Below are 26600 nucleotides of genomic sequence, written 5' to 3'. Positions count from 1 at the left end.
TGTCTCGGTACTGAGTAGCACCTGAAAACGGTCACCAGTGACAATGCCTGTTGCCTACTGCAAGAGAGGTGACCTCAGATGCAGCGTGACCCCAACATGCAACACAGTCTGCCCCTGACCTGAGTAAGGCTCACGTGCCCTCCCTCTGCGGGACTATCTGCCAGAAGGTAACGAGATCATTCCCTTTCTACCTTACCTGTTATTGGCCTTGGGTTGAAGGAGGGTCCCTGCTTTGAGTCTCTGTTGGCTGCTGTCACTCTGGCCCTGCCCATGGAGGGAGGATCATGAAGCTGTTCCAGGCCTGGGCTGTCTTCCCTTAGTCCCCAGAGAGCTCTACTAGTGGCTGAGTCAGAGGGGTCCTGTCCTGAGGCGACTGGTGGTTCTAATAAAGCCAAGGCAGTGTCAGTGCCTGGCTGGGAAGATGAGGCCCAAAGAGGATGGGATCCTTGGGGGTCTGAGTCACTGAGGGGTGGGGACTCCTGGTAACTCCAGGCAGTGGAACCCTAGAAGCTAGGCTGCCAACTTTCCCTGGATTCCAGCATCACTTGGATCTGAGGAGCCAGTGGCTGTGCTGGACCGTAAAGGTAGGTGTCCTTCAACAGCCTCTGGCCACCCGAAGCAGCAACAAGAAAGACCCTGTGGATGAGTGGTTCCATGTCTTTGCCAACCATGGACATGGGGACAGAATGCAGGCACCTCTTAGTCCTCAAGCGCCAGGCCTGTTTCATCTTCCCAGTGAAACTGGCTGCTGCCGGCTGCTGCCCAAGTAGAACTGACCTCCTGCCCCAACACTGAGCCCTCAGCACACAGGTGACCACCCCCTTCTCGTCCTGCCAGGACCTCTTCTATGAAGGGACAAATGATGCTAAGAAGCCATACAGCTCAGAGTCCAAAGACAGACTGGTACAGAGGCAGAGAAGGGAGACTCGGGTCTCAGGCATGTAGGAATGCTCAGAACCAAGGCTCAAAGTAGTTCTTTTTTTTTCTTTTTTTGGTTTTTTTGAGACAGGGTTTCTCTGCAGCTTTTTTAGAGCCTGTCCTGGAACTAGCTCTTGTAGACCAGGCTGGCCTCGAATTCACAGAGATCCGCCTGCCTCTGCCTCCCGAGTGCTGGGATTAAAGGCGTGCGCCACCACTGCCCGGCTCAAAGTAGTTCTTGAGCCTTTCAAAATAGGATTTCATCCATCTCTGGACCTAGCAGATGCTGTGACCCTCAACAAAGACACACAGAGGGAACATCACTGAGACTTAAGCAAAGGTTCTCCTACCCAGAGGAGAACTGCTGTCCAGACACAGCAACAGAGGATGAGCAGGTAGACAGACCCACGTGATGCCTGCTCTACGGCAAGAGTCCAGGAGTTATGGCTGAGGACGCCTATTCCACCCTGGCAAGATGCCAGGCAGCTGTTTGTCCTCCTGTGTCTCTGAGTACCTTTCTAGAGTACCTTCTGATGGCAGCTGGAGAACGGGACTGGCTCAAAACCACATGGCAGGCCCAAAGGTTGCTTTGCTTTACCATATAGACCCACTCAGAGGACCATCGGGCCCATTTGTTCCCAATGAGTAATGATACAGGAAAGGCTTGCCCTTCCAGCTAGGGGCCTGGGTGGAAACTGATGGGTGGGCCTTCCTCCCCTCTCTACACGGACAATGGCCTCCCTGGAAAGTCAATTCCTCAAGCCTTGCTCTGAGAGGTTGCACTAACCTTCTACAGCTAAAGGACCCCAATTCTTATCTGTACTCCATGTGTCCCCAAAGGAAACAGCGGAGACACAGACATATTACATATCTGTGGCCTGTGGCCCCTGACCTTCGACTTCCAGGTATCTCATCACATATGTCACATCATGCCTTGTGTATAGAAGCATGGTCATGGAGCATGCCTACATGTGACCTTGTGCATTTGTACTGTGGAAGGGAGCATGTGTATGAGGTGTGTAACTGCAAATGTGAATATGTGTGCACTGTGCAGATTACATGCAACTGTCCGAGTGTGGACACGTGTGGCATGTGCATGAGGAGCTAAGAAGCATGGCTCTGCACACTCATGAATGAGTGTGTGCATGAGTGTCCCATGTACATATAAACATACCTGCGTGAATGTCGAGCATGTGAGAGTGCTCTGTGGGGGACTCTGGTGGCACATGTCTTGTGAGAGGGGAGCTGGGCCCCCTCTTGGGATGAGGGAGAGGCACAGGAGTGGCAACTGTTGTACTACGCCAGTTTGCTCTCCTTTGACCGGTTGAGCAAGGTGGAATGTCTGTATATTATCTTCCTTCCGTTCTCACATGGCTGTCCTGGGTTCCCATCTGGAACCTGGGTATCAGCTCTGAGCATTCTCCCCAAGGAATTCAGACTCCTTATCTTCAGGTCAAAATGTCTAGATGGTCCAGAGGCCCTGGCATCCTGGCGTCTATCACTTGGGACTACGACTGTGGTAGCCGCTGAGAAAGAAACTGGCTCTAGCATCAGGTAGGGAAGACAGCTGGCCTGACCCGGGCGTGACAGCCCCTGACTCAACTTGCCTGGGCTGGGGTTTGTTCCTCGAGCACTAGACAGCTTCTCTGCTATCCTTGCACATTTAACGTGTATCTCTGGTGATAACAAAGCTCGGGATACTGGATAGGTGAGAACATTGAGTTCTACACCTGGTGAAGGATCATCTCTCTCCTGGTCTGGAAGCACATGGCCACGGTCAGACCTAAAGATAGAAGTTCTTATGCTGTGGATCATATGGTAATACTGGGGCTCTTGTTTCTCCAGTTTACCAGGGCCTGTGCCCAGAAATAAGCACAGAGGTGACCCAGGCTCCTGGGCATCCCTGACCTTATCCTGCAGGGACCTTGGCACCAACCATGCCTTCCCCTGAGCACCATGTTCCATCATGTGTTTGGGCCCACAGCTGCTTCTAGATGTTTCCAGGACCTGTAGGGTAGAGGACAACCCTAGGACTAGGGCATGCCAGCATCATCCGCCATTACTGGCAGGTGCCTATGGAAGACATAACCACTTTCCTGCCTCTGTCCACATCCCATGGAAGAAGAACATGATCCACAAACATCCTCTTGTCTCTGGTGGCCAGGGTGCACACCCGGGTGGTGTGCATGCCCCCTCCCTGAGCATTCTCAGGTTTAAGCGGACTGGCGGGGGGGTCTCTGCACCACTGTACTTTCTCTCAGCTGTGGCTAACCTTGCAAGATGGAAATGGAACCCCAGGGAACTTGTTAGAGGAGCCCTGGAGTGAGCACACCACCCCTGGGTTCCTAGTTGCTCAGAGTCCCAACCCTTCCCTGCCCTCCAGGTCTTGACTACCTTTTCCAAAGCACTGGTAGTGTCTCTTGCCTTCTTCTTTGTGGAATATGGGATGCAGCACACCCAGCTGGTCCTTGTCCTGGATGCCAAGAACATGAGGGAGTAAGGAGGTGCTCTCTGCCCCATCACACACCAACCTCCTAGACAGCAGCCCCCACCCCACACTCTCAAATCCCGTAGCTCCCACTCTGCAAAGCCCAGGGCAGCAGGGTACTACCCCAGCAAGCCACATCTCAATTCCAAAGCTCGCTGCTTATTTCTGTCCTTCGGGTACCCAGGTCTCTTATTCTCTGTCTAGAGGGACTCTTCAAAGACATCTTCTAGGTAGCAAGGTGGAGGTGGAGAGAAGTAACCTCCATGTATGGTCCTGTCATAGGAGGCGGTGGTTCCCACTATGTATTTCATAGGTGGCGGCAGTTCCCACTATTATGGTGAAGGTAATCACCCAGCTCATGATCAAAGCTGCCCAACTGGGCAGCAAAGGGTTGTCGGTTCATAGTTGGCTCCATCTTACTGAGGGATCCTGGGCATAAAATTGGAAATTAAAGACGTGAGAGGTGCAGATGTGTGTCATGCCTCCTGTCCTGATCAGGTTACGTACAGAACCCTCATCCCCGCCAAGTGACTGCCAGCACTCAGGGTTACTCTGACACCTACCCTACCTAGGGTAGTGAGCATTAGAGATTGGAACCCAGACCCAGACAACAGACTTAACTGTCTCTCAAGCTAAAGAGTAAAGTCAACCCTTTGCCTGTGGTTAAATCCATCCAAGAAAGAGTGAGGAAAAGCCCTTGGAAAAGACTTGCCGCTGTCGAGTCTGGGCTGGGGAGTGTGACATACATGGACTATACACGGGGAGTGTGACATACATGGACTATACATGGGGAGTATGACATGAGCATCTTGATATCTTGGTAACACTTGATATGATCACCTGTCGTGGCCTGGTCATGTGGAGGTCAGTCAGGGAGACTTCCCAGTGAGGATGACCAGATGTCACTGAATTCCTTCCCCCAAGACAGAAGCTTGAAGCAAAGGTGGCAATCACTGTGACCATATTTCCCCAATTGCCCACCAGATAGAGGGCTAAGTGGAGTGTGACCAAGGAGCAGAGCCTATGGGTGGCTTATGGCCCAGAGGCAACCATTACCCCACATAAACACAGCTTCTGCCTGAGTGTGACACCAAGGATTATGCAGCTCAGCAGTGTCCTGAGTCTATAAGGTAGGATTAGGGGTGATTCTAAAACTCCCCTTTTCTGTGCTGTTCTGTTCCGCATGATGTCAGTTCCTTGAAGACCACATGCCAGTTTTACAAACCCAATAGATAAATTTTTACCTTGAAAACCCAATTAAATAAGCCAAGATCCTAACAAAGACATTAATTCTGAGGGGGTGGAAATTTGAGTAACTATTGTGTTCTCTCCATTTCTCTGTATTGTCAGAAATGAAGTAAAATTAGATCCATGGGCCAGAGGCAAGTGCTTGCCTGGATCCCAATGCCCTTCTTCATGACTGATGCCTCTGGACCTCAGGAAGCTGTGAAGCTTTGCCGGTCTATCCAGGGGCATAAGTATCAGTACCAGTGTGTAAAACCTTGTAGGCCTAAACCCAGCTATGGGAGGCTATCTCTCCCTGATGGCATCCAAGTGTGCAGGGCCTTCCTAATCCAATCTCTACAGTTAAATGCTCCACCTTTACCTTCTGCTTTGGTCATTTTGCTGCCTGATAGGATGAGGAGACAAGGTTTGGTGGTGGAGTGAGATATGGCTCCTGGTAAATTTGTTCCCAAGCTCTGAGAAGGTTTACCATATTGTCACGTGTTCCCCTCTGGTCCCCATAATCAACTGACTTACACATGGCTTAGGGGATGGAGGGAAGGCAGAGGCACAGTGCTGTCACCATCGGAGTCTGTGGTAGGAATGTCACCCTGATAAGCAGCCCCATCTAAGTTATCCCTGAAGCAATACTCACTCATCCTCTGACAAGTCCCCTGTGTCCATTGGGGACCTCTTCTCTTCCCTCAAGGCACAGGTGATTACCTATGGGAGGAGGCAGAACAACCTATGGGACCCTCCCAAGGAACAGGTAGGGAGAGAGAAAGCCAGTCCACTATGGTTCTAAATGTCCTCCTTCCAGACAGTTTTCTGTTGAGTGGGAATGCCCAACAGAGGACTCCGGCTCCTTGTGTGAGCCTCCCTGACTCCTGGGCTACAGGTGGAGAGAACTGGCCCCTTGGTCTACTTCTGCTATTGGCTGACCTTTCCGGAGTCCTTAGAACTCAGGGCCCCATGAGTGGCTTCATAGAGACACAATGTGATTCAGAAGCTAAAGGTATAGACAGGTATAATCTGGAAAGTAGCCAACCTTCAGGTACTCCTTAAATTTGTCAATTGAGAACTTCAGAAGTCATCCAAAAAGACATCTGCTCATTACAGCAGAGAACTGGGGGGAGACTGCAAATAATTATGTTGATGAGCCACTGAGAAAATCTCATTATTTGATGGATAATGATGATGGTGATGTAACAATGATGTTGATCATGACATTGATAGTGATGGCCGGGATACTAGCGCTGATGATGGTGGTGATGGTGACGATGACCGTGACGGTGCGGTCAACAGCGGTGTGATGGTGACAAGGATGTCAAGGGTGGAAATACAGTGGGTGATAGCGGTAGTAACAGCAATGGTTGTCAGAGTAGTGATAATGTTGATGGCCATGATGGCAGTGATACCCGTGGTGACGATGGTGGTGGTACTGTTGGCAATGGTGGTGATAATGGTGGTGGTATTGGTAATACCTCATACCAAGGCCACAGCCTGGAGATGTGGGTATACGCTTTCCAGTCCACGGTGGAACAACTCAAGCACAAGAGGTTCATGAGCATTTTGAGCAGTTACTGACAAAGCCATGTATCTCTTGTTCTCTCAGCCTCTTTCTGAGTTCCCTTAGAAGCTCTGGGTACCCAAGGACCCACGTCGGTGCTAAAGGAGGGAGAGCGAGAGAGAGAGAGAGAGAGCGAGAGAGAGAGCGAGAGAGAGAGAGAGAGAGAGAGAGAGAGAGAGAGAGAGAGAGAGAGGACACAGGTGTTTTTCTTCTACTTCCAATCAGTCCTCATCACTAGCACCATGGAGGTTCCCTGGAACTTCTGGTCTTGGGTCTCTGCCTCACCTTTTATGTGTCTATTATGCTTCCTCCCCCACCCCATCCCCCACGGTATGGGTGCTCTCCTAGTGGGTAGTTTGGGTTTCTGGTCTGGAGGGTTTTACTGTACCTCCTCCTCAGTATGGTCTCCAAGGTCGATCTCCACAAACACAGATGATTTCTACGGATGGAAACAATAATTTAGGAGAGAGCTTGGAAGGAGCTGCAAGGTTCTGCTTGTAGATCAGTAGGTCTGGATGGCCCCACCAGATGCTGGTGATGACAGAGGGCCCCTGTGAAGCTTGGAGGACCACGGCAGCATAGAGAGCAGGGGCCAGAAGGCAAGTCTGGGCAGATGAAGAAGAGCGTGACCTTCTGACCCGTTTCTACTCAATGGAAACAGGTTCTTGTGATTCTGAGAGTTTCTCCATCCTTCAAGTAACAAGGCCACTGTGGAGTTCTGGGGATCCCTCCCCAGCCCACATGGCTCAGCTCCAAACACTTACCTAGAGCCATGCTTCACCGAGACAAGATCTACTCTCTAAGGTGGGCTAGCTCAGGTGGGCCAACTCAGCCTCTGATTGACACTTTGGCTGGCCCACAAACTAGCCAAGGACATCTGCTGTGACGTCCTGCTGAAAGAGGTGTCCCACTGTCCCCATTCCCCATAACATGGTCTGGGAAGGAGGATAAAGCTACCTTCCTTCAAATAGGTCACCGTGAAACTCCTAATTCAGTATGGTGCTTGCACAGAAGATGTATCTCAGAGACCAAGGTCAGGGGTGCCTTTGGTCAGCACCCCTGGGTGAGATGCTCTGGGTGGGGTATTATTATTCAATCGGAAGGAGAAATCTCAAGATTCACACCTTTAGTGACTTCATTGTTTGGCAAGCTAGGGCAGGATGCTGCAGGTTCAGGCAAAGAGGCCCAGAGCTTGCTCCCTGAACCAATTTCTAGCCCAGTCAGATAGAAGAGCACCTGCTCAGATGGTTTTAAGATTTCAAGTCTATAGTGTGCACAGAGCCCACCAGAAGTTGCATACAGACAGACTTGCTCATCTTAACGCCTGTGGCTCAAGTAAGAAGTGCTTGCCTGTTTTTCTAGAAGGTTATTCAGCTTCATGGACTCTGGCTCCTGCTCCTACAAGTCAAAGAAGACACCAATAGGTGAGTACAGGGGAGGCCGTGCAGGAGGCCAGAGTGCACAGAGCCGCCCAAAGCCAGCCTGACCTCGGCCACTGAGGTGCGTCTTCCTTTGTGGGCACCGTCCTTTTCTGAGGTGCTGGCCTCCAAGTCGCTCTTCTCTGGCTCTGACTTCCCACACTTTTGGTCCAGCGTTCTGGGCTCATCCTGGTTCCTTTTCTTCCTGTCTTCCTCTAGGCTCACCTGACTGAAGAGAAGTCAGTAGGTTAGGCACCCCCAAAAAAAAAGCAGTTTGGAATAAGTGTTACGACAGGAATCAGTTGCTGTCTCTCTGGCTGCTCCCCTAATGCTTGGAGTGAGGTAAACCTGTGTGCCCTTTTGGAGACAAAAAGGCAGGCTCTCCTATGTCCCCTAACAACTCATCTTGTCTGGAGACACCAGCTTCACTCCCTACAGGCTTATGGGGCATGATGGTACCTAGTTCTGCCAATCAATGGCGCCTTCAGTGACTTTAGTCGCCAACATCCCTCCCCCCTCACTGTTTTCTGGTCTAGCACCTTCCACCGGTGCTGGTTCATGGGAAGTTCTCTGTAAACAGGCAACCTGGCCTGTGCCTGGTCTACAGCGAATAGACTTTGGGATCTGTGAAAAGCCCTTGGGTTCAATGACTTTGAAGGCCCATGGAAGGCAGGATAGAAGGCAGCACATAGGGATGGCTCCGTGTTAGGTGACCAGACAGCCTGTTCTATCTGACCATTGGGAGTCTGGTTATACAGCCTCCCTGTTCAGCAAGGACACCTTAATGGACCCAATTGACATGAGACAGGGTGGAGTTTCCTTTCTGGAAGAGGCACATGGAGATACTTGTTGAGATACTTCCCCCAAGTTGGTTGGATGTCAGACAAGAACCAGCCAGAAGGGCTGCCTAGGAAGTGAGCAGGGCTGCCTGCACTTCTGAGACACATGATGGTGGGTTCTGGTTTTACGGGTTCCTTAGATAAAGAAGGTCCTCAACCATCCCAACAAACATGCCCTGAAAGGAGTCTTCCCAAGTCCCGACCCAGAGGGAGGGCTCCATCCCTGCTCCCCACTACCCCAACCCTCCCATTTCAGAAGAGAGTGCCTTCCACTTACCAGGAGGTATCATCTGTGTCACTTCTTGGATCTTTACCTTGGTCCTCAGAGTCTGAGGAGCAAGGGAAGTTGGTTAGCATCCCAAGGTATGATGGCTCCCGCACCCAGGCCTTCCCACATTTCACCAACCCACTGGTTCACTGTCCTGCCTAGCACTCCTCAGGGCAGGCCCCAGGCCAGCTTGAGCGTGAACAGCCATGGCTAAGGAGAATTCTTTCCACATCTACTTCTTTGACCATCCTCACAGTGCACTTGCATTTTTCCCCCTAGTCCAGCACCTTCCATGCCTGGGCTGGAGCTTTGAGCCTACTTCATGCGTAGTTGTGAAAGCCCAACCCTTACTCTATTCTTCCATGACCCAGGCTTGGCATCCATGGCCTCCTGTAATACACTCATGGGTCCCCCAAATCTTCCTCATCCCAACACTGATTACGGGAGTGGGAGAACAGGAGTCAAGGAAAAGGGAGCTTCACAAGATGGCGACTTGCTCTAGACGGGATGGCTTGTCGGGAAACATCGTGGCCACTGATGCCTCCTAGCTGTGAGGGCCATCACTTGGGTGATCTTAATTATCCTCTATCCCACGGGACAGGAGGTACCTTGAATGTGTTCAAGACTGAGGGGACCCTAACAAGTAGCCATGAAACATGAATTCCCAGCTTCAGGGCAATGACTGTAGGAACATTGTCAAGGGATCCTGGGAGCACTACTTGGTCTGTGAGCTTCCCCCCGACATGGCATACTTCTTCTGCATGTAACTTCCTCCCCTCAGCTTCCAGGGATCTGGAAGCTCATCTAACAGGGAGAGCCATGAAGAGATGATTCCACTGAGGCCCCATTCTGTCCAATTCCCTCAGTGTTGCCGTCGGGGCCAGACCTCAGCATGGATGGCTGGTACTATCTGATTTCTACAGTGGCTTTGGGATTCAGATAGAAACCCCAAAATGTTAAAGAAGAGTTCTGGTAAAAAACCAAGCCCAGAGACTGGGCTCGGGGCTGCCCTGTTCTGGATGGTGCCCTAACAGAACTGGCAAGCCCTTTCCTTGGGTTTAGCGTCCAGGCTAGTTGATGCCAGTGCAGGAGACACTTCCTCACCAGCCGGTCCTCTTCTCTTCCCAGCCACTCCAGTCCTCCATCCTAGCGCTGCCCTGCATAGAGATGCTAGGTGCTTCTAAGCTGCCTCCTTCCTATCAGGGAGCCTGTCCCCTCCTGTGCTCAGCACATCTGGCCTTGGCCTGAGCCACATGACCACTCTCTCAGGAGACCTCATGCCTGTCCCTCTGTTGCCTGAAGTGGGGGACTCAGACTTGTGGGCATCTGTGGTTAGAAGCTGCCTGCCCAACAAAGAGAAGCAGGAGACTGAGGCCTTTTTGCTTTCTCCGTGTGTGTGTGTGTGTGTGTGTGTGTGTGTGTGTGACACAGCTTTGCACGATAGCTCAAACCAACGGGTCAGAATGATGAGAGGAGAGCTCACTGGAAGGGTTCCTGGTGACCTAAACACTCCCAAAAGGATTTGAAAACGGACTGGAAGGAGAAATGCTGTTAAAGGCACTGGCTGCTCTTCTAGAGGTTCAGGGTTCAGTTCCCAGCACCCACGTGGGGCTCATAACTCTAATCCTAGGGGACCCAACGCTCTCTTCTGTTCTCCACAGCACTGCATGTACACAGCGCACAGGCATACATGCTGGCAAAGCACCCACACATACAAAGAACTCTGTCAGCCCCACCTGAGCACACGTGGATACATGTCAGCCCCACCTGAGCACACGGGGATACATGTCAGCTCCACCTGAGCACACGGGGATACATGTCAGCCCCACCTGAGCACATGTGTATACATGTCAGCTCCACCTGAGCACATGTGTATACATGTCAGTCCCACCTGAGCACATGTATATACATGTCAGTCCCACCTGAGCACACAGGGATACATGTCAGCCCCACCTAAGCACACGGGGATACATGTCAGCCCCACCTGAGCGCACGGGGATACATGTCAGCCCTACTTGAGCGCACGTGGATACATGTCAGCCCCACCTGAGCACACGTGGATACATGTCAGCCCCACCTGTGCGCACGTGGATACATGCACCTATGATTTAGAAGATGCTAACTATTAGGGGAACCTTCTAGTCCTGATCCTCCCTGTGAAGTGGACTTAGAAAAGAGCAGTCAAGAGAAAGGTAGGATTTCCATAGCTTGGTGCAGTTCTGCAGTTAGAAAACCTCTCCTTACAGGAATATTCCTTGCACACAGGTGTGCAAACTGTCCGTGTTCATCTGTACGCAGACTGCTTTCTTGAAGTTGGGCCAGATCCTGCCTGCCCTCCCAGCCCACCAGGAGAGAGCCACCCCCCTACCTAGCTCCTTGAGTAGTAGCTTCCTGATGCAGACTGGTGGATCCCCCTTCTGGTGCAAGCCACCCACACTCCTGCTCCTCTGGAGTTCAGCCCCCTCGCTGGCCACTTTGAGGTATCCAGGGGTTATTCCTGAGGGCAGGGCTCCAGGGCCAGGCCTGTGCCTCCTGTGAGTGGCAGGATCCTTTTCCATCCTGGCCCAGAGGGGAGGAGGGAGCCACCAGCGCAGCCTCAGACCAAAGGCATCTCTGCCAGCCTCTTTCCCTGTCTCTCCTCCAGCAAAGTGGCCCAGAGCATGCTCAGTCCCCGTTGCTATGGCGCTGCTGTGACATCACAAGTCAGAGCTGAATGCTGAGGGCCACCCCAGAGGTCTCTGCAGGCTCCAGGTTTTTTTTTGAGTGATTTTGTGTCGGCCACTTTCCCGTACTTCATGCCTCACATGTGTGCTCCTGACGCGTCTCCCCTTTGGACATCTTCCTTTTCCTTCAGAGATGAGGATGACGGCGAAAAGTCCGGGAAATGAACAAAGGGTTCTGGGGCAGCATGACTGGATCTACATCCAGGCCAATGGGTCAGACTCGCCACCGAGAGGAGGACTTGGTGGAAGATAATTTGATGATTTAAACTACACTGACATCAACATCGGCCCATACAGGACCACAGCCTGGATGACTTCAACTGGAAAAATGTCTCCCAGTCGAAGGCTGGAGGGTAAGATCAAGGAAGGGCAGGGCTGGCTTCCCTGCAGCCTCTCTTAGGTCACAGATGTTATCTTTAAGGTGCTGTCCCTTGAATCTGTGTCTTCATCTCTTCTTTGAAGAAGGAACGCTGGATTGCAGCTCCCCCTAGTGTCGACGTAACATACACTTATCCCCTCGAAGGGATACTCTGAAGAGAAAAGTTTACTCTGGAGCTGAATACAAGTGACCACTGCCTCAGCGCACATTCAAACACTATGGACCAACAACTGGAAAACTTCTTCTCTTTCAAATTTATTAGTTATAAGTATGTGTTTTGGGGGGGATATAGCCCATGTGGGTGCAGGTGCCAGTATAGTCCAGGAAAGGGTGCTGGGTCCCAGGAACTGCAGTTACAAGCCATTGTGAGCCATTTGATCTGAGTGCTGAGAACTCTCTGCGTTGAGCTACCTCCAGTCTCCAGAGCTTTTATATAAGGTACTTTTCAAATACATTGGCGGAAGCATTAAATGGATGCTCCAAAAGTCAGGGACTCCAGCTCGACCTCAGCTGTTATCTGGTGGCAGCTGCAGCCTTTGGTTGGGGAAACCAGAGCTTTGTGAATGCACGCCAAAGCATTGTATCTGTTAATCACAGGTTGTTAGGTCAGACATAGAGGTAGGCAGGGAATGGCTATTAAGGTGTCTAACTATAGCCCAAGATAAACATTCCAGCCTCGCCACAACCATTGGGCTTCTTATCAGTTAACAATCTTTGCAGATATCCGATGTAAGATGTCATTCTTTCTAGGAACTTTGATTCACGCGAGTGACCTTAATTCAGTTGCCTAACTTTCCAAGACCCCCTTCTCAAACACAGTCAGGCCTGAGGTCCCTGGCGTTATGTCCTCAGCAAATGATGACGGGGAGAAGGGGGGTGGGCACGACTTGGTCTAACGTAGCCCAACAGAAGATCCCCTGGTTCACTGTTCAAGTACAGAGTCATCTAGAGCTAAGATGCTGGGAGGAGGGGCATCCTGACTCTCCAGGGCTTTTGATTGGGCCTTCTGAGAAACTGACTCAAGGTATATTTAGCAGGAAAAAAAATTATATGAATTTATTTTCCTGGCAGGGGACCTGTGATGGTTAGTCTTTGTCAGCTTGACACACAAACACATCCGCATTAAGCAATAAGCGTTCCTTTGTGGTTTGTCCCTAAGATGCCATGTTAATATTAATATCACAATAGAAAACACAGTTTAGCTTTTAAACATCCCATGGTCTTCTAACCATTCCAATAATTTAAAAGTTTAAGTTCTCTTTAAAAATCCAAAGTCTCTTAACTGTGGGATCATGTATTTTCTTACTCCAAGAAGGAAGAACCAGGGAAGCTACAATTGAAGCCAAGCAAAACCAAAATTAAATAGCTTAGTGTCTGATGTCTAGGACCCATATAGGATCTTCTGCGCCCCAAAGGATGGCAAATCCCTCTCTTCCATGCAGTCTGCCGCTCGCAGCTTTCTTCCTTGGGTTGCTCCTGTTTGAGTCTCTGCCCTGCCTTCCCAATGACTGGCTCTGCCCCACCTTCCTGATGATTGGCTCTGCCCCACCTTCCTGATGATTGGCTCTGCCCCACCTCCCTATGATCCAATGATTGGTTCTGCTTCTACCTCCCCAATGATTGGTTCTGCTCCTACCTCCCCCATGATTGGTTCTGCTCCTACCTCCCCCATGATTGGTTCTGCCCTGCCTTCCCAATGATTGGTTCTGTGTTGCCTTCCCAATGATTGGCTGTGATCAGGATATAAGTTGCTCTTGGTTGTGGTATTTATCACAGTAATGGGAAGCAAACTATGACAAGGCTTCATAAATAATGAAGCCGGAAGTAGCAGAATACTTGGTTTTCTGCTAGCTGGATGGAGAATCATGGTGAAAGGCATTGGGTGAGGGTTGGGAAGGGAGACTGCCAAGGGCTGGGTCAATGAGGTCTTCATAGAGAGTCCCTCATTCTACCTCAGGGAAGACAAAGCTACCTTCTTCTTGCTACAGGGAAGATGTTCACTGAGGTTTCTATCTGCAGCCACTGGCTTCTCAAGTGACCTCAAAATTATCCCTTCAGAGCATACAGCTCCCTACAGCCAGCATGGTGCATGCAGGCAGGTCTCCCCACATAGACATCCCTCCCTCTCTCTCTCATCCCAGAATCTCACATATGGGAGGCTGCAGGTCACCCGATCCAGTGACCATTGTAGAGACCTAGCGTCCAAGGGGATGGTGGCAGTCCTACCCCACTCCAGATGCTCTCTGATGGATGGAGCTCAAGATGGAAACGCAGAGGCAGTTCATGGAGATGCTTTCTCCAGTGACTAACAGACCTTCGGAAAGAACAGCACAGACATGGCAGAGGCCTCCATCCGAGAGCTGTGAAGGGGCTTTGAGCACTCTGGTGTTTCATTGTATCTCCTCTCCGCAGGGACTGGTCTATCCCTAGCTTCCTCATTGTCCCTGGGTTGAACTTTAACCTGACATGTGTGAACCCCGCCCCCACCCCAATGAGCTAAATTTTAACTAGGCATGCTGGAGTGTAAGCTGGGCCTGAGAGCGGCATACCCCAGGGTAAACTGAGTCTAGGCATCCTTCAGTGTGAGCTGAGTTCTAGTTAGGCATGCTCTAGTTTGAGCTGAGCCCTGGCTAGGTATGCCCAAGTGTGAACTGGGCTCTAGCTAAGCATGTTCCAGTATGAGCTGGAATGTGACGTAAGTCCTCTGTCTTGGTATGGTCCAATTCTTTATGGACACTTTGCTTCTGGTTGTTCAGGCTGACAAATGCCTGTGGCCAGGCCAGCAGACACTCCCCACTCCTCTCCTAGGAGATCATAGGCAGACAAGAGGCCAAGGAGCAGGGCCACCATCCTTGCCCCACTCCACACTCTCCTGGGGCCAGAGGACACTGACCAGCGACCCATGCCAGTCTCACCTTGTCCTGGGAAGCCTTTTTTCTTGGCCCCAGGAAGCCCCCAGAGGGCTGTCTAACTCAGTGCTCTCAAAGTTGGACCCTAGACTTTTCTTATAATGGTTCAGACTCCCAACAGAATTAAAGAAAGTCACATGTAGAGAAGAGGGATGGGAATTAGGAGCTGCAGTGGTATTGCTTGTTCAGGTGAGGGCATGCATGCTGTGTCTCCTCACTCTCTAGGGCTCCAGGAGAGACAGTACGGCCTGAATAGCCACGTAGCCCCCATGTAGGCTGCTTGTCTGCTGCACACACTTCTGCTATGACCTCAGGGCACCAAATCCTTGGAGACGAGGGAGGAATCTGTCTCCTCCTCCCCTAGATGTCTTCAACTACACAGGTCCTCCCAGCGGTGCCTAATGCCATAGGGTGCCAAAAAGCCAAGCCCTCACAGAGTCCTACGTGGACACATGTCAGAGATAACACACGCTATCAGAAATGCCACCTGTCACCACAGAAACCGTCTGTCTGGTCTGACAATGATGCTATCTTCCTTTAACTGCCACCCTCCCTGTAGGGACCCTCCTGTACACTGTCTCCTTCATGTGAGCCCTTCTGGAAGTCCAAACCACTCCTCAGAAAGAATAAAACATCTGTTTTAATCGACCGATAAAATACATTGCAAATCGTTAGTATCTTATAAACAGAAACATTAAGTTACAAATCCATGTTAAAAACAAGGTCAGTGCAGCCTAATTGCTGTGTCCGAAGTCATTTTCCTTTAATCCTCCATTTCTGTGACAACCGAGGCTGTTACCATGTTTTCTAGATGAAGAGTGAACTTCCCAACAAGAACAAAGAGAAACTGGCGCCGGGGTGCGTGGTTGCGTCCTTCGGCAACATCCGCCCACAGAGTGCCTCTCTCTCAGCCTGTGGAGATCCTGTGTGTGGGATGAAGCCCCAGCAGCACTGTGGGGCCAAGCTGATACAGTCTGCCTTGTCTGCTTCAGGACCCTCCCACCCGGAATCCAAAGTGTCTCTAGACATTGCCGTGCGTAGCCTGCTCGGTCCACAGAGACACAGGCACGTGACACACCATGTGTGGCCTTTATTGCTAATGGTGCAGCCCGCAGCCCAGGTCTCCGTCCCTGAGGACCCTTTGGCTTTTGTGAGAAACAAACACCATTCCCTTTGGAGTTCTCTGGGCCACACCCTTTAATGCATATAGGTGCTGCTGTTCCACACTGCCTTATATCAAAATGCTTTTTAAAAACAGTCCTTTAAAAACATTAAGAAAAACAGCTTGAAAATGCACATTTTAAAAATCTTTCCCAAGCCTTCACCAAGGCAGCAAGCCTGTGGATTTCTAGTTTCGTCCCGCATCCAGACGTGTGGTGAGGGTTGATGGTCACCCAGCAAAGGCTGGGCGCTCAGTCCTCCCTCTCCATGTCCCCAAAGATCAAAGGCTTCTTGTACCATCCTGTCCATCCCAGCCACAAAACGACCCTTTAGCCAGGAGTGAACCAACACAAGCTGAGGAGAAAGGCTGCCTGCCTGCTGGCTGCCACGAAAACACTGCTTCTAACATCCCAAACAGGGATTAAGTAGAAGAAGGATTAAGGAGAATTTCTGGAGCTAGGGTCAGACTGCTACATGTATGCAGAGCCATGGAGTTCAGCAGGTGAAGAAGAATGGGGAGTGTACACTGCAGAAGGGACACATGGCCATGAATGAACCAGCCACGCCTCTGTGAAGAGGGATTGGGCCATGTGGGAAAGGTTTAGACAAAGTCCACACTTCCCTAATATTTAACAGATCCCTGGATCCCCATAAAACCAAAGTAGTAAAAAGACAAAGGATCACACATTCCAGAACGGCTCAGACCACCTGTGCTGGCAGCCAAGGAAAGTGCACAGCCCAGGCAACAGTTCCTGCCGGGAAGGAGCATGCGTGGCTCACAGTGGCACCACCGGCATGGGAGGACCTGTGTGAACTGGTAAACACGGTTCCTCTCCATGTACGTGTTCTGTCTTCTTTTGTCTGCTATTAACAGTTGTGGGTTTTCCCGGTGAGGCTCAACAGCACATTCAGGGAGATGCTGGGACTTTAAATGGAATGGGTGGAGGTCTCAGAGTGCTGCCTGATGTAGTTCTGGAAGCTCTTGTCTCCGATAGGGTGTTCCCTGGAGAGGGAGCAGAGAGAGTGTGAGGCTGTGCTGCCAACACCCTGACAACCTCTGTACATGTAGTAGTCCTTGTGTTTGCCACCATGACACACACACACATGGAAAGTGTGGATCCACAAACAAAGACAGAGCTGACCCCCAAGAAGCATTCGCCATGACACTGGTTTCTGCTCTGCATGGCTTATTCCCCATGTTGTGTGTGTGCAGAGCACATTTAGAACATACATACTATACACACATACATGGGGGCTGTGCATTCTAATCATGTGTGGCAGATGCACACAGATGTATGTATGTTTTAGTGCAGACATATGTGGGCTGTGTACACAGGTGTGTACCTCATGGAGTATGTAACACTTGAAATGTTCACATGTATATGGTGCATGTTTGGGATGGCACAGTCCTGTTTTCTTGTGCTGGTGAATGCTCTATGCTGGGACAGGGCTTGGAGCATGGTGGGTCCTTGGTAACTCTTGCTCCATGGTGAGCCCACACCTCGCCTCCCTTCATGAGAAATGGAGTCATGCCTCTCTCGCTGTTCTCAGCCTAGAGCTTCGGACTGTGAGGTTGATACACATGTTTGATACGGACACAGGAACGTTATCAGAAGGTAAAAGTGGGCACCACCACAGGTGTGTCCAAAGGGATCTGTCTGGTAGGATGATGGGACTGGATGGGGGGTCAGTAAAGGTTTGTCTGAGATCAGAGCCTGCAGATGCTAACACTGAGTCTTGTGAGTACCTGGGGAGTCAGGACATGGGTCAAGCCATCTCCAAGGGTCCCAATGCGGTGGGACTGGGCCCTGTTACTGTCCCTGGGCATCAGTGATACAGAGAGGGCATGCAAGTCACCCACCCATTAGGGGCTATGCCATGGGCACTTCCAGAGAAGTCCCTGAGCAGTGCTTGGATGGAGGTAGGCCCCACAACCTGCAGAAGATAGTTCAGGAGCTGTCCTAGACTTTGTGGTTCTGAACTTCATGTTCTGCAACTCTCCATCTACAGAGGCTGACCCGCCGGGGCCACATGACCCGAGTTGGGCAGGTTGAATGTCTCTGTCTGGCTTGAGCCCTCTACCTCTCTACCCCTCCCACCTCAACCAGAGACAAGAATGTGGTTAGTTAGTGACCCTGCACCCAGAGCCGTCAGTGGCCTGGGAAGACATCCAAGGGTATGTGTGATGGCAGGAACTCAAGTTGGCAGGAACTCAAGTTGGGAGGCTAATGGGATGGGACCGCCTCCCCACATACCAGGGGACAGAGCTGGGTACAGCACGCAAGGCTAAGCCCAGGCCACCGAACCCCATGGAGCCCCAGGCCTCTCCACATGAGGTGGGTGAGGGTCCAGTCTCTCCATCAACCCCCATGACTCTGGTGCCCCCAGCACTCACTGGCTCCCGTATCTCGTCTTCTTGAACTTGTCCCTCCTGTACTGCGCATGCTCCTGTTCAAGGGTCCCCACCCCAGCGATAACCTGCTTCAGCGTCTTGTAGGTCTCCTGGGGGTCATCGATGATGAACGTTGAGTATTCCTCCTGCTCAGGGCCATCGTACACTGACTTGCTGCCACAGGCCTCTGCCACAGGGTGTGTGGGGGACAGGAGAATGTCAGTATGGGATGTGGCCCCCGCGTCTGTTTTTCCTAGCTCTATCTTTGGATGTTGACACAGTCCCACCCTCAAAAAAGCTTCTTTTTTTTTTGTATTTAACAGAAATAGTGACTACTTATAGGACCAGCCACTACCCAGCCTGGAGGACCAGATTGTGTGTGTGTGTGTGTGTGTGTGTGTGTGTTGCTTATGGTAACTGAGGTGGGAGGACCTGTCTACTATGGGGACACCAACCCCTGAGTAGTGAATTTTGAACTGTATGAGAAAGCTAGCTCAGCACTGGTGTGAATACGTTAATTCACCGCTCTCTCAATCAGCTGTTTACCCCTTTGTCCATCTGTCTGCTAGGCAGGTGGCATGCTCACGTGTGCCCATACACTTGTGTGTGCATCCACATGTGTACATGTATATATAACCCATCTACACACGTGTAGCATACTATACACCTCTCCGGAAAGCACGGAAGAATGAAATACTCAGTATAGATGTATTTTTAAGAAAGGCCAAAGAATCTTGAAGTTTACAGTCTGCACGTTAAATTCTATCTGAAAAGATGAGAACACCCCACGGGCAGACCACTCTCCTGCCAATTTAACCCTCACCAAGCTCCCTGTCCAGTATAACAGACACCCGCGGACCAAGGACCAAGGATCATTTCGGGGGTCATGTACCCCAGTTCACAATTCCCCATGGCTGGTGCCCAGGGTCCACACTCACCCTGCATCTTTTCCAACTTGCCCATGTAGAGGCTAAAGAGAGAGTAGATACGCTCTGTTTCGCGGTCCCCATCGATGTCCAGCTGAATGTTTGCTGGGAGCCCGCTGTCCAAACACAGCAAGTACAAAACTGTGAGTGCATTTTCTTAAACACTGCTTTGTATGAGAGAGAGAAAAGAACTTGGACTTGGTAGCAATATGAGAAAGGACCACGTGAGAAAAATCTTCTTGGGGCACACAGGTAGGAATGACCCAGAAGAACCCCACACATGAGCCCGTGAGTCCTCTTATCCTTGAAGGTTGTGGGGCTCTGGCTCCTGAACCAACCTAAAAATGGAGGAAACTCTGATCTCCTCCCAGAAGGGTTCTGGAAATACAGGGACGGATGGACACACACACACACACACACACACACACACACACACACACGAGAGCCCTGACAAGGGGCCCTCCTGAGCCTCAGGCTCCACACTAATAAAGCTGGGTACAATGACATCCAGTTCAATGCAGTTCAATGGGAGGGTTCAACCACAGCCTGAAGGGTGAGTGACCCTGAACCTCCATTTCAGGACTTGTTGCATGAGGTTACTTTCGCTTATTTTATGTGAACCAGCTACTTAAGAGTCAAACACGGGCACTACAATCTTCATGGGACTAGGATGCCTCCAGGACTAGCCCCGCTAACAGAGCCTTGACAATTGCAGGAGGCCAAGCTGGCCACGGGGCCAGGAAGGCAATGTCCTGCCTCAGTTTCCAAGAAGGGGATTCAAGCAATGATCCAAGTAGAGAAACCAGGGTGAGGCATCTGTGAGCTAAGAACATGCTAAGGGATACACAAGCCATTCATGCTTTTTGTAGAAGACACAGAGCATCCTGTTGAGTTCTCTGCTTAGGACCCTCCACACGGGCAGGAGACAGAGAAGAACCTTGAAGGCTTGCACCTCCCACCAGCCTAGGCAGAGCCTTTCAGAGGACCACACCAAGGGCTCCCTCAAGAGCAGCTCTGTGTGTGTGGTTTCTGATTCTCTACCTTTTAGTCCCCATTCAGTGTCTTAGCTTCCATAGCACAGAGGCCGGCAGCTGCGCCTGGTCGGATAGGGCCGTGGAGCCAGGGACCTACCCGGTGCAGGGAGTACAGCCAGCAGCCGTGTCCGAGGAGGCCCTGCAGCAAAGCCAGTGGCCGTTCAGGTAGGCGGATGGATGGTACGTGGTGAGGCGCTTCTGGTTACACTGGCTCACTTTGGTGAGGATGTCGATCCAGTCCTTGGCCTCCACACAGTTGGTGGCCTGGATGTACAGGGCGCGCTCTGGCTGGATGACCTGGAACATCTGGGCAGAGAAGGGGATGGGGGGCTGTCAGCCAGCAGGAGCCAGGGCGGAGAAGGGGATCAGGGGCTGTCAGCCAGCAGGAGCCAGGTCATTCGCCTAGTTTCTAGTTGGCTCGACCACTAGAAGGTAGAAGAGGTGGGATGACGGGACCTGGGTGGCAGAGTCCCCGCATGGATAGGCAGGGTAGTGGGGAAGGGGGCACCGCCAACAGCAGAGGCGGACGGAGAGGAAGGGCAGCCTGTCTGGCTGGAACTGGGCCAGAACTCACATTCTTCATTCGGAAGGACTCCTCCTCTAGCCTCTCCACAGCCAAGATGTTCTCAATGGGGATGCTACAAAGGGGCTGATCACCTGCAACAAGGAAGGTGGGAGAGTTGTGTTAAGTTACACAGCGTGCCCCCAGGTGGGAGGCTCCCCATGGCCCAGGGACGGCAAAGCCACAGCAGAGGGCTCTTGGTTGTCTTTTCCCAAAGGCTAGACAAATAGAAAAACCATGGATGCGGGGTTGGGATGGGCCTGGGGTTCTCAGAGCACAGTGCCTATGCAAAGGAAGGCCCTTGGGCTTGTTCTCACTCTGGTGATAAAGTGTCTCAGTTAGGTCTCCAGGAACATGGCCTACCACATCTCCAGCACTACAGCATACTAAGCCAGTTTAGATCTAGGGCAGGGCAGGACTGCTCCGCTCTGTCCCCATGACAGGAACCCAGCACTGTGAGGTGCTAGCCCGATGAGGCACAGAGAACCTGGCTGAGTAGGTCTCCCCTAAGGAATGCACGCTGCTGCCAAACCCAGGGCCCCCTGGTCCCTCACTGCTCTGGGGCTCTACATCCTAAATAGAAACAGGAGCAAGACACAAAAAGGGGTGCCAGGAACAGCGATGCTACAGACAGTTGAGGAAGTAAAAGTTCAGGTGAAGGGTCTTCTGTACCCCCACTCAGCTCTGTACCCCTTGATTCTGTGGGGAGCAATTCCTGAGAACAGTGTCACCTGCTCCCCAAGCTCTGTGGCTGTCAGCCTGAACTGTGGGGGAGCCTCTCTGCCAGGCCAGGCCCCAAGTGAAGGAGTGGGGAAACTCATTACCTTTGCTTTTCTGGTAGGTGAACTCATGGTTCGTCAGGCGAAACCACCTCTTCTTGAAATTCTTCATTCCAAATCGTTTCCTTCCTTGGGCCCGCTTAATCATGAATCTGTCACAGAGGGCACGTGGAACTCAGTGAAGGTTCTCGAGTCAGGGCCTGAGCTACCTCTGGACACATAATCATACATAATATTTCTCTTGTCTCATAAGCCACGGGGGGGCAGTGGTACTGAAACCCTGTCGTTTTGCGTCCTTGGGCTAAGGTTGAGGTTGAAGGGCACACATTCTTGTTTTATTGAACAGTTCTGTCTCTTACTAGTACTTTCCTAGAAAACACAATTTTCTTTGACCTGTAAACACATGGAATTCGTATAAAATTTATGTACACAGCATCCCTTGTCAGGTTGGACTTTACCATACAGAGGAGCACGCGTGTGCAGCACATGGAAAAGTATCTGTGGGTCTCTTGGAAAAGGATTCATAAATCTTCTTGCTCATTTCTTGACCCAAGTACCACATGCATAAGTGACTTTCTCTAACTGCCACCAGTTTTTCCCCATGGGGGGCAGTAGTCATTGCTGGAGGCTACAGTCAGGGTCACTTGGCCTCACATAAGCAGGGTTGACTTGACCCAGCAAATATACTCAAGTGTGCGAAATCTACCACACGGTTCTGTGTGTTGGCAGGTAACACACATGTGAGGGATGTTTTGGCTTCAGCGGAAGTTCACCTAGTCTGTGGGCCTCTGCAGACACAATTACTTCCACCAGTGGATGTGGGTGGTGAGACAGGACAGGGTGAGAAGAGACAGGTCAGTCTCCAGGGTGACACTGCAGCTACACATACAGAGCTGCGTGTGGTCTGACACGATCTGGAAGACAAACAGGTAGTGCTTCGGTATGGGTAAAAGCCCAAAACCTCGGCATGAGAAAGCTAGTGAAATCCTAGCGGTGTGCTGGCAGAGACCAAGAGGCTGCTCCACTCTGCAATGGTTTCGCTAGTGAAAGTTTGTTTCCATCAATATAAGTTTTGCCAGCCCTGTACACACTGGGCCAAGTTAAGGATCATGAGACAAACCCATTGCTTTAGAGGTTGTGAATTTAATACATATCACATGGTGCCGTGTGTGTATTGCTGAACACGTGGTTAAGATAGGAAGATTTGAACAAAGGCAGCAGATACAGTTAGGGCGGCCTGGTCTCCATGAGGAACTGGGAACTGACATGCAGAACAGAGCTCACGGGAACTAGGTATGCCTGTCAAAGTTCACGCCAGCGAGAGCAGGATGCATTCCCTCAGGTAGGGCTACAGGATAGGAAGGGTGGGGGTGGAGAAAGAGGCCAACTATACCACAGTCTCCCCACCAAGACCCAATTCCTTACCCTTCTTTAAGCAGGATGGGCTGCTCTATGCTCTTGGGGTCCCTTCTCCCCGAGGATGAGATCAAATCCAGGAACTGAAGTGGAAGGAAATGGGACCGTCAGAAGGGACGCAAGGGGACAGAGTCTGATCTTCCAGAACCCTAGCTGGGTGCATAGACCTCCTCAGAAGCCAGTGAGAGATCTGGGGGTGTGAGAGCTGAGAGAGCTGGAGGGTCAGCTCTGTCTCCACTAGATGAGCCCAGTCCATCCTACAGGGCCTTGTCCATCAGCCGTGACCTTGTCGGGGCTCTCACCAGGAGCCAGGTACCTGCTAGGGATTCTCCCTGAGCCTCGTAGGCCCAAGTCAGGTTCTAGTGGTACATCCTGAGGTACACGGGAGGGAGGCAGGTTCTAGTGTACATCCTGAGGTACATGGGAGAGAGGCAGGTTCTAGTGGTATATCCTGAATTACATGGGAGGGAGGTGGGTTCTAGTGGTACATCCTGAGGTACACGGGAGGGAGGCGGGTTCTAGTGGTACATCCTTAGGTACATAGGAGGGAGGTGGGTTCTAGTGGTACATCCTGAGGTACATGAGAGGGAGGTGGGTTCTAGTGGTATATCCTGAATTACATGGGAGGGAGGCGGGTTCTAGTGGTACATCCTGAGATACATGGGAGGGAGCGTGTTCTAGTGGTACATCCCGCTTCCATTCCTGCCTCCAGGTTCCTGCTTGAGTTCCTATCCTGACTTCCCTCAGTGATGGACAGTGATGTAGAAGTGTATGGCAAATAAACCCTTTCCTCCCCAGGTTGGTTGTGGTTAGTGTTTTACAGCAATAGAAAGTAACGTAATAGAAGGCCTTTGGCACAGAAAACAGGTGTGCCTCCACACTAGGCTCTGAGGACAGCCAAAGGAGAATTTTAGGGCAGGCAGGCCAACCTCAGTTTAGAGAGGACATAGGTCCTGGCAAAGGCCATAGAGAGAGAGTGGAGAGCTGTGCCTTGGAGGACGCGACACTTACGTTTTTTACAGCATCTGCGTACTTCTGCTCATTGAAGAACTCATAGAATGTCGCCATGTACGACTCCTTAAAACTGGCCTGAAATGAAACAGGTTAGCTGTTGACAACCATCAGCACCAATGCCCATGGCCAAAGACCAGAAAGCTGCAGCACACAGTGGCAAGCCTAGGGTGTCACAGGGGAAGTGATTCCAGGCCACACGGGTGAATGGTAAACACACAGCCCCACCTAGACGCAGCCCCACCTAGAGGCTGCCCCACCCAGAGGTGTCTGCAGGAAGCTGGCATTCTGAGGTACTACCCATAGAGGTTGCTGGGAGTCTACGTCGAAGCTCCTGGCTCAAAGCACATCTGTGCTCTTATCAACCCTGGGAATTGGGGTTACAGGCTATAAACTAGCTACAGATGTGGTCACGATCAAAGCAATGGTCTGTAGGAACGGACATCGGGGCAAGTCAGACACCTCAGCATCAACCCCTGGTCTGGGGCATTTGATGATGAAGGGGAAATGCAGACTTATGGCCAAAGGGGCAAGAGGGGCTTGGCCTCTGCTGTCCAGGATGTAGAGGCAGCAGATGGATGAATGGCAGCTGCAGACAATCCCTAGGTTTACGCCTACAGTGCCAACAGCCAAGGTCAATACCACATATCTGGACTACTATGACTAGGGGTCTTGGGGCAAAGCTGAGGAGGCTCGGCTATCTTGTCCACTTAAGGAGTCAGATGGGGCTGATTTGCTCACCACTATGGTCAGTGACTCTCCCCTGCAATGACCTGTGAGGGTAGAGGCTGTAGGAAGTGCTGGGATTGGAACTTTGGGAGCTGGGGGATGGAGACACTGGTTTTGACTCTATCTGCTGTCCTAACAGCTGTGATGAACACACCCTCCCCATATGCTTCTGAAGAGGAGAAAAAACCAACAGCCCACTGTTCATAAACAGAAGAAATGAGCATAGACTTACAGACTTGGACTTGGACAAGCTGCCCAGAGTCTGGATCGTCTTTGAGATAAGTGTCAGGGTTCTAGAAGTCTGTGGATCCTGAAGGGACAGGACAAAAGAAATGAAGGTGTTATCAGTTCTGTAGGAGAGCAGCTGTCAATCCCAGAATAAGGAGACAAACGACACAGTCTCGACCTTCCTAAAGCTGCAGCCCTTCAATAACAGATTCTCATTCCTGGTGACCCCAACCACAAAATTATTTCCACTGCTACTTTGTAACTGTCACTTTGTTACTGTTATGAATCATAATGTAAATATATGTGTTCTCTGATGGTCTTGGAGGACCTCTGTGAGAAGGTCAGTTGACCCCAAAAGGGGTCATGACCCACAGGTTGAGAACCGCTAGCCTAAAACCTAGCATAGAATGGCAGTATATACATCAGAAAAGACTCAGGAAGATCTGCATTGCCCAGGCCTGGACCTTGTCACACACGAGGAGCCCATTTCATCAAGTCCCCAGGTTCCTGGCATTGCTGACTGAGATGAACCACATGGCTGAGGACTCTCTGCCTGAGATGCAAAGAACCCTCTCAAAATTAGAGCAGCCCAGGAGATCACTGTCACGCTAGTTGAGGCTTCGCAACCCTGGCTAGGAACGCCTGCAGCTCTGACATGGCCTGGAGGGCTGAGAACCCCTAGCCTGGGGCTGCTCTCTGGCACCTAGCCTCTACCAGGAATACACATGTTACCCCAGGAGAAGGCTATGTCTACCCAGTCAGGGCTTGGCCACAGCATGTACACTATGAGCAGATGAAGTAATGCTTGTATATTTTAGGTGGTGGGAAGAACACTAGCAGAGAGTATCAGGTAAGACCCTGGCCGGACCATGCATTATTATTTAAAACAGTATTAACTGGTGGTTGGCGAGATCGTTCAGCTGGAAAGTGCTTGTTATACAAGCATGGGTTTGGTCCTTAGCACCTACATTCAAAGCGGAACATGGTAGCATGCACCTATGATCCAAGAATTGAAGATGTGGAGATAGACAGATCCCTGGAGCCAGGCACTCTAGCCTAAAAGGCAAGCTCCAGGTCCCAGTGAGCGGCCCTGTCTCAGAGAATAAGATGGCTGGTATATGAAGAAAGATACCCACATTTGACCCGTGTGACCCCAACACACATCTAGACATACACAAATACAAAGCAGGATAAAAATAGTATCAATTCTTCCATCAGAGTGGATAAAACTGTTCAACCCACCCTCTCTTCCACTCGCATAAGCCCAGCTGGTTAAGGAAAGCTTGCTATTTAAGGAGGACTGGCTGGTTAAGGTGGACTGCCTAGTTGCTGAGGACTGGCTGGCTGGCTGGTTTGCAGGACAGCTCACTTACCGTGTGGTGGGGTGTCAGCTGGAAGAGGTTTGGGGACAGGATGGCAGGAGCAAAGAACCTCAGGAAGATGAAGCTGCTCACAGCTGTGTACCTCACATCCAGGTCATCTGTAAGCAGACAGGGGACACTTGCAGTCTGGGACAGAAGCAATGACATCCGGGTTCTGATCTTGCCCGGTAATCCTCAAGGGTCTCGCTGATGAGCTAGACAAGGCTTAAGACTCTATTTCTGTCTCATTCTGTTCATGCGTTTC

General features: G+C 51.1%; 2 protein-coding genes across 2 annotated transcripts in view; both read right to left on the bottom strand.

Moving 5' to 3' along the window:
- Nucleotides 1-316: 316 nt before the first annotated feature.
- On the bottom strand, nucleotides 317-11283 carry C4H13orf46 (chromosome 4 C13orf46 homolog). The gene is made up of 8 exons (XM_038329153.1): nucleotides 11094-11283; nucleotides 8735-8786; nucleotides 7688-7847; nucleotides 7551-7598; nucleotides 6589-6639; nucleotides 5286-5353; nucleotides 3313-3391; nucleotides 317-382 (listed from the first exon to the last, which is right to left on the bottom strand). Exons 1-8 carry the CDS (start codon nucleotides 11281-11283, stop codon nucleotides 317-319), a joined length of 714 nt encoding a protein of 237 aa, XP_038185081.1.
- A 4075-nt stretch (nucleotides 11284-15358) lies between these two features.
- Rasa3 (RAS p21 protein activator 3) overlaps nucleotides 15359-26600 on the bottom strand; it is a 105574-nt gene continuing 94332 nt past the window's right edge. Inside the window, exons 15-24 of the mRNA XM_038326015.1 lie at nucleotides 26348-26454; nucleotides 24979-25056; nucleotides 24018-24095; nucleotides 23016-23089; nucleotides 21636-21742; nucleotides 20824-20906; nucleotides 20347-20555; nucleotides 19228-19331; nucleotides 18293-18476; nucleotides 15359-16900 (exon numbers count right to left, since the gene is read on the bottom strand). Of these exons, the coding sequence (XP_038181943.1) occupies nucleotides 16825-16900; nucleotides 18293-18476; nucleotides 19228-19331; nucleotides 20347-20555; nucleotides 20824-20906; nucleotides 21636-21742; nucleotides 23016-23089; nucleotides 24018-24095; nucleotides 24979-25056; nucleotides 26348-26454 (1100 nt within the window). The 3' untranslated portion in view covers nucleotides 15359-16824. The remainder of the gene's footprint in view (nucleotides 16901-18292; nucleotides 18477-19227; nucleotides 19332-20346; nucleotides 20556-20823; nucleotides 20907-21635; nucleotides 21743-23015; nucleotides 23090-24017; nucleotides 24096-24978; nucleotides 25057-26347; nucleotides 26455-26600) is intronic.

The sequence above is a fragment of the Arvicola amphibius genome, chromosome 4 (assembly GCF_903992535.2).
Source record: "Arvicola amphibius chromosome 4, mArvAmp1.2, whole genome shotgun sequence".
Lineage (NCBI taxonomy): Eukaryota > Metazoa > Chordata > Mammalia > Rodentia > Cricetidae > Arvicola > Arvicola amphibius.
This window is presented reverse-complemented; position numbering and strand designations above follow the sequence as displayed.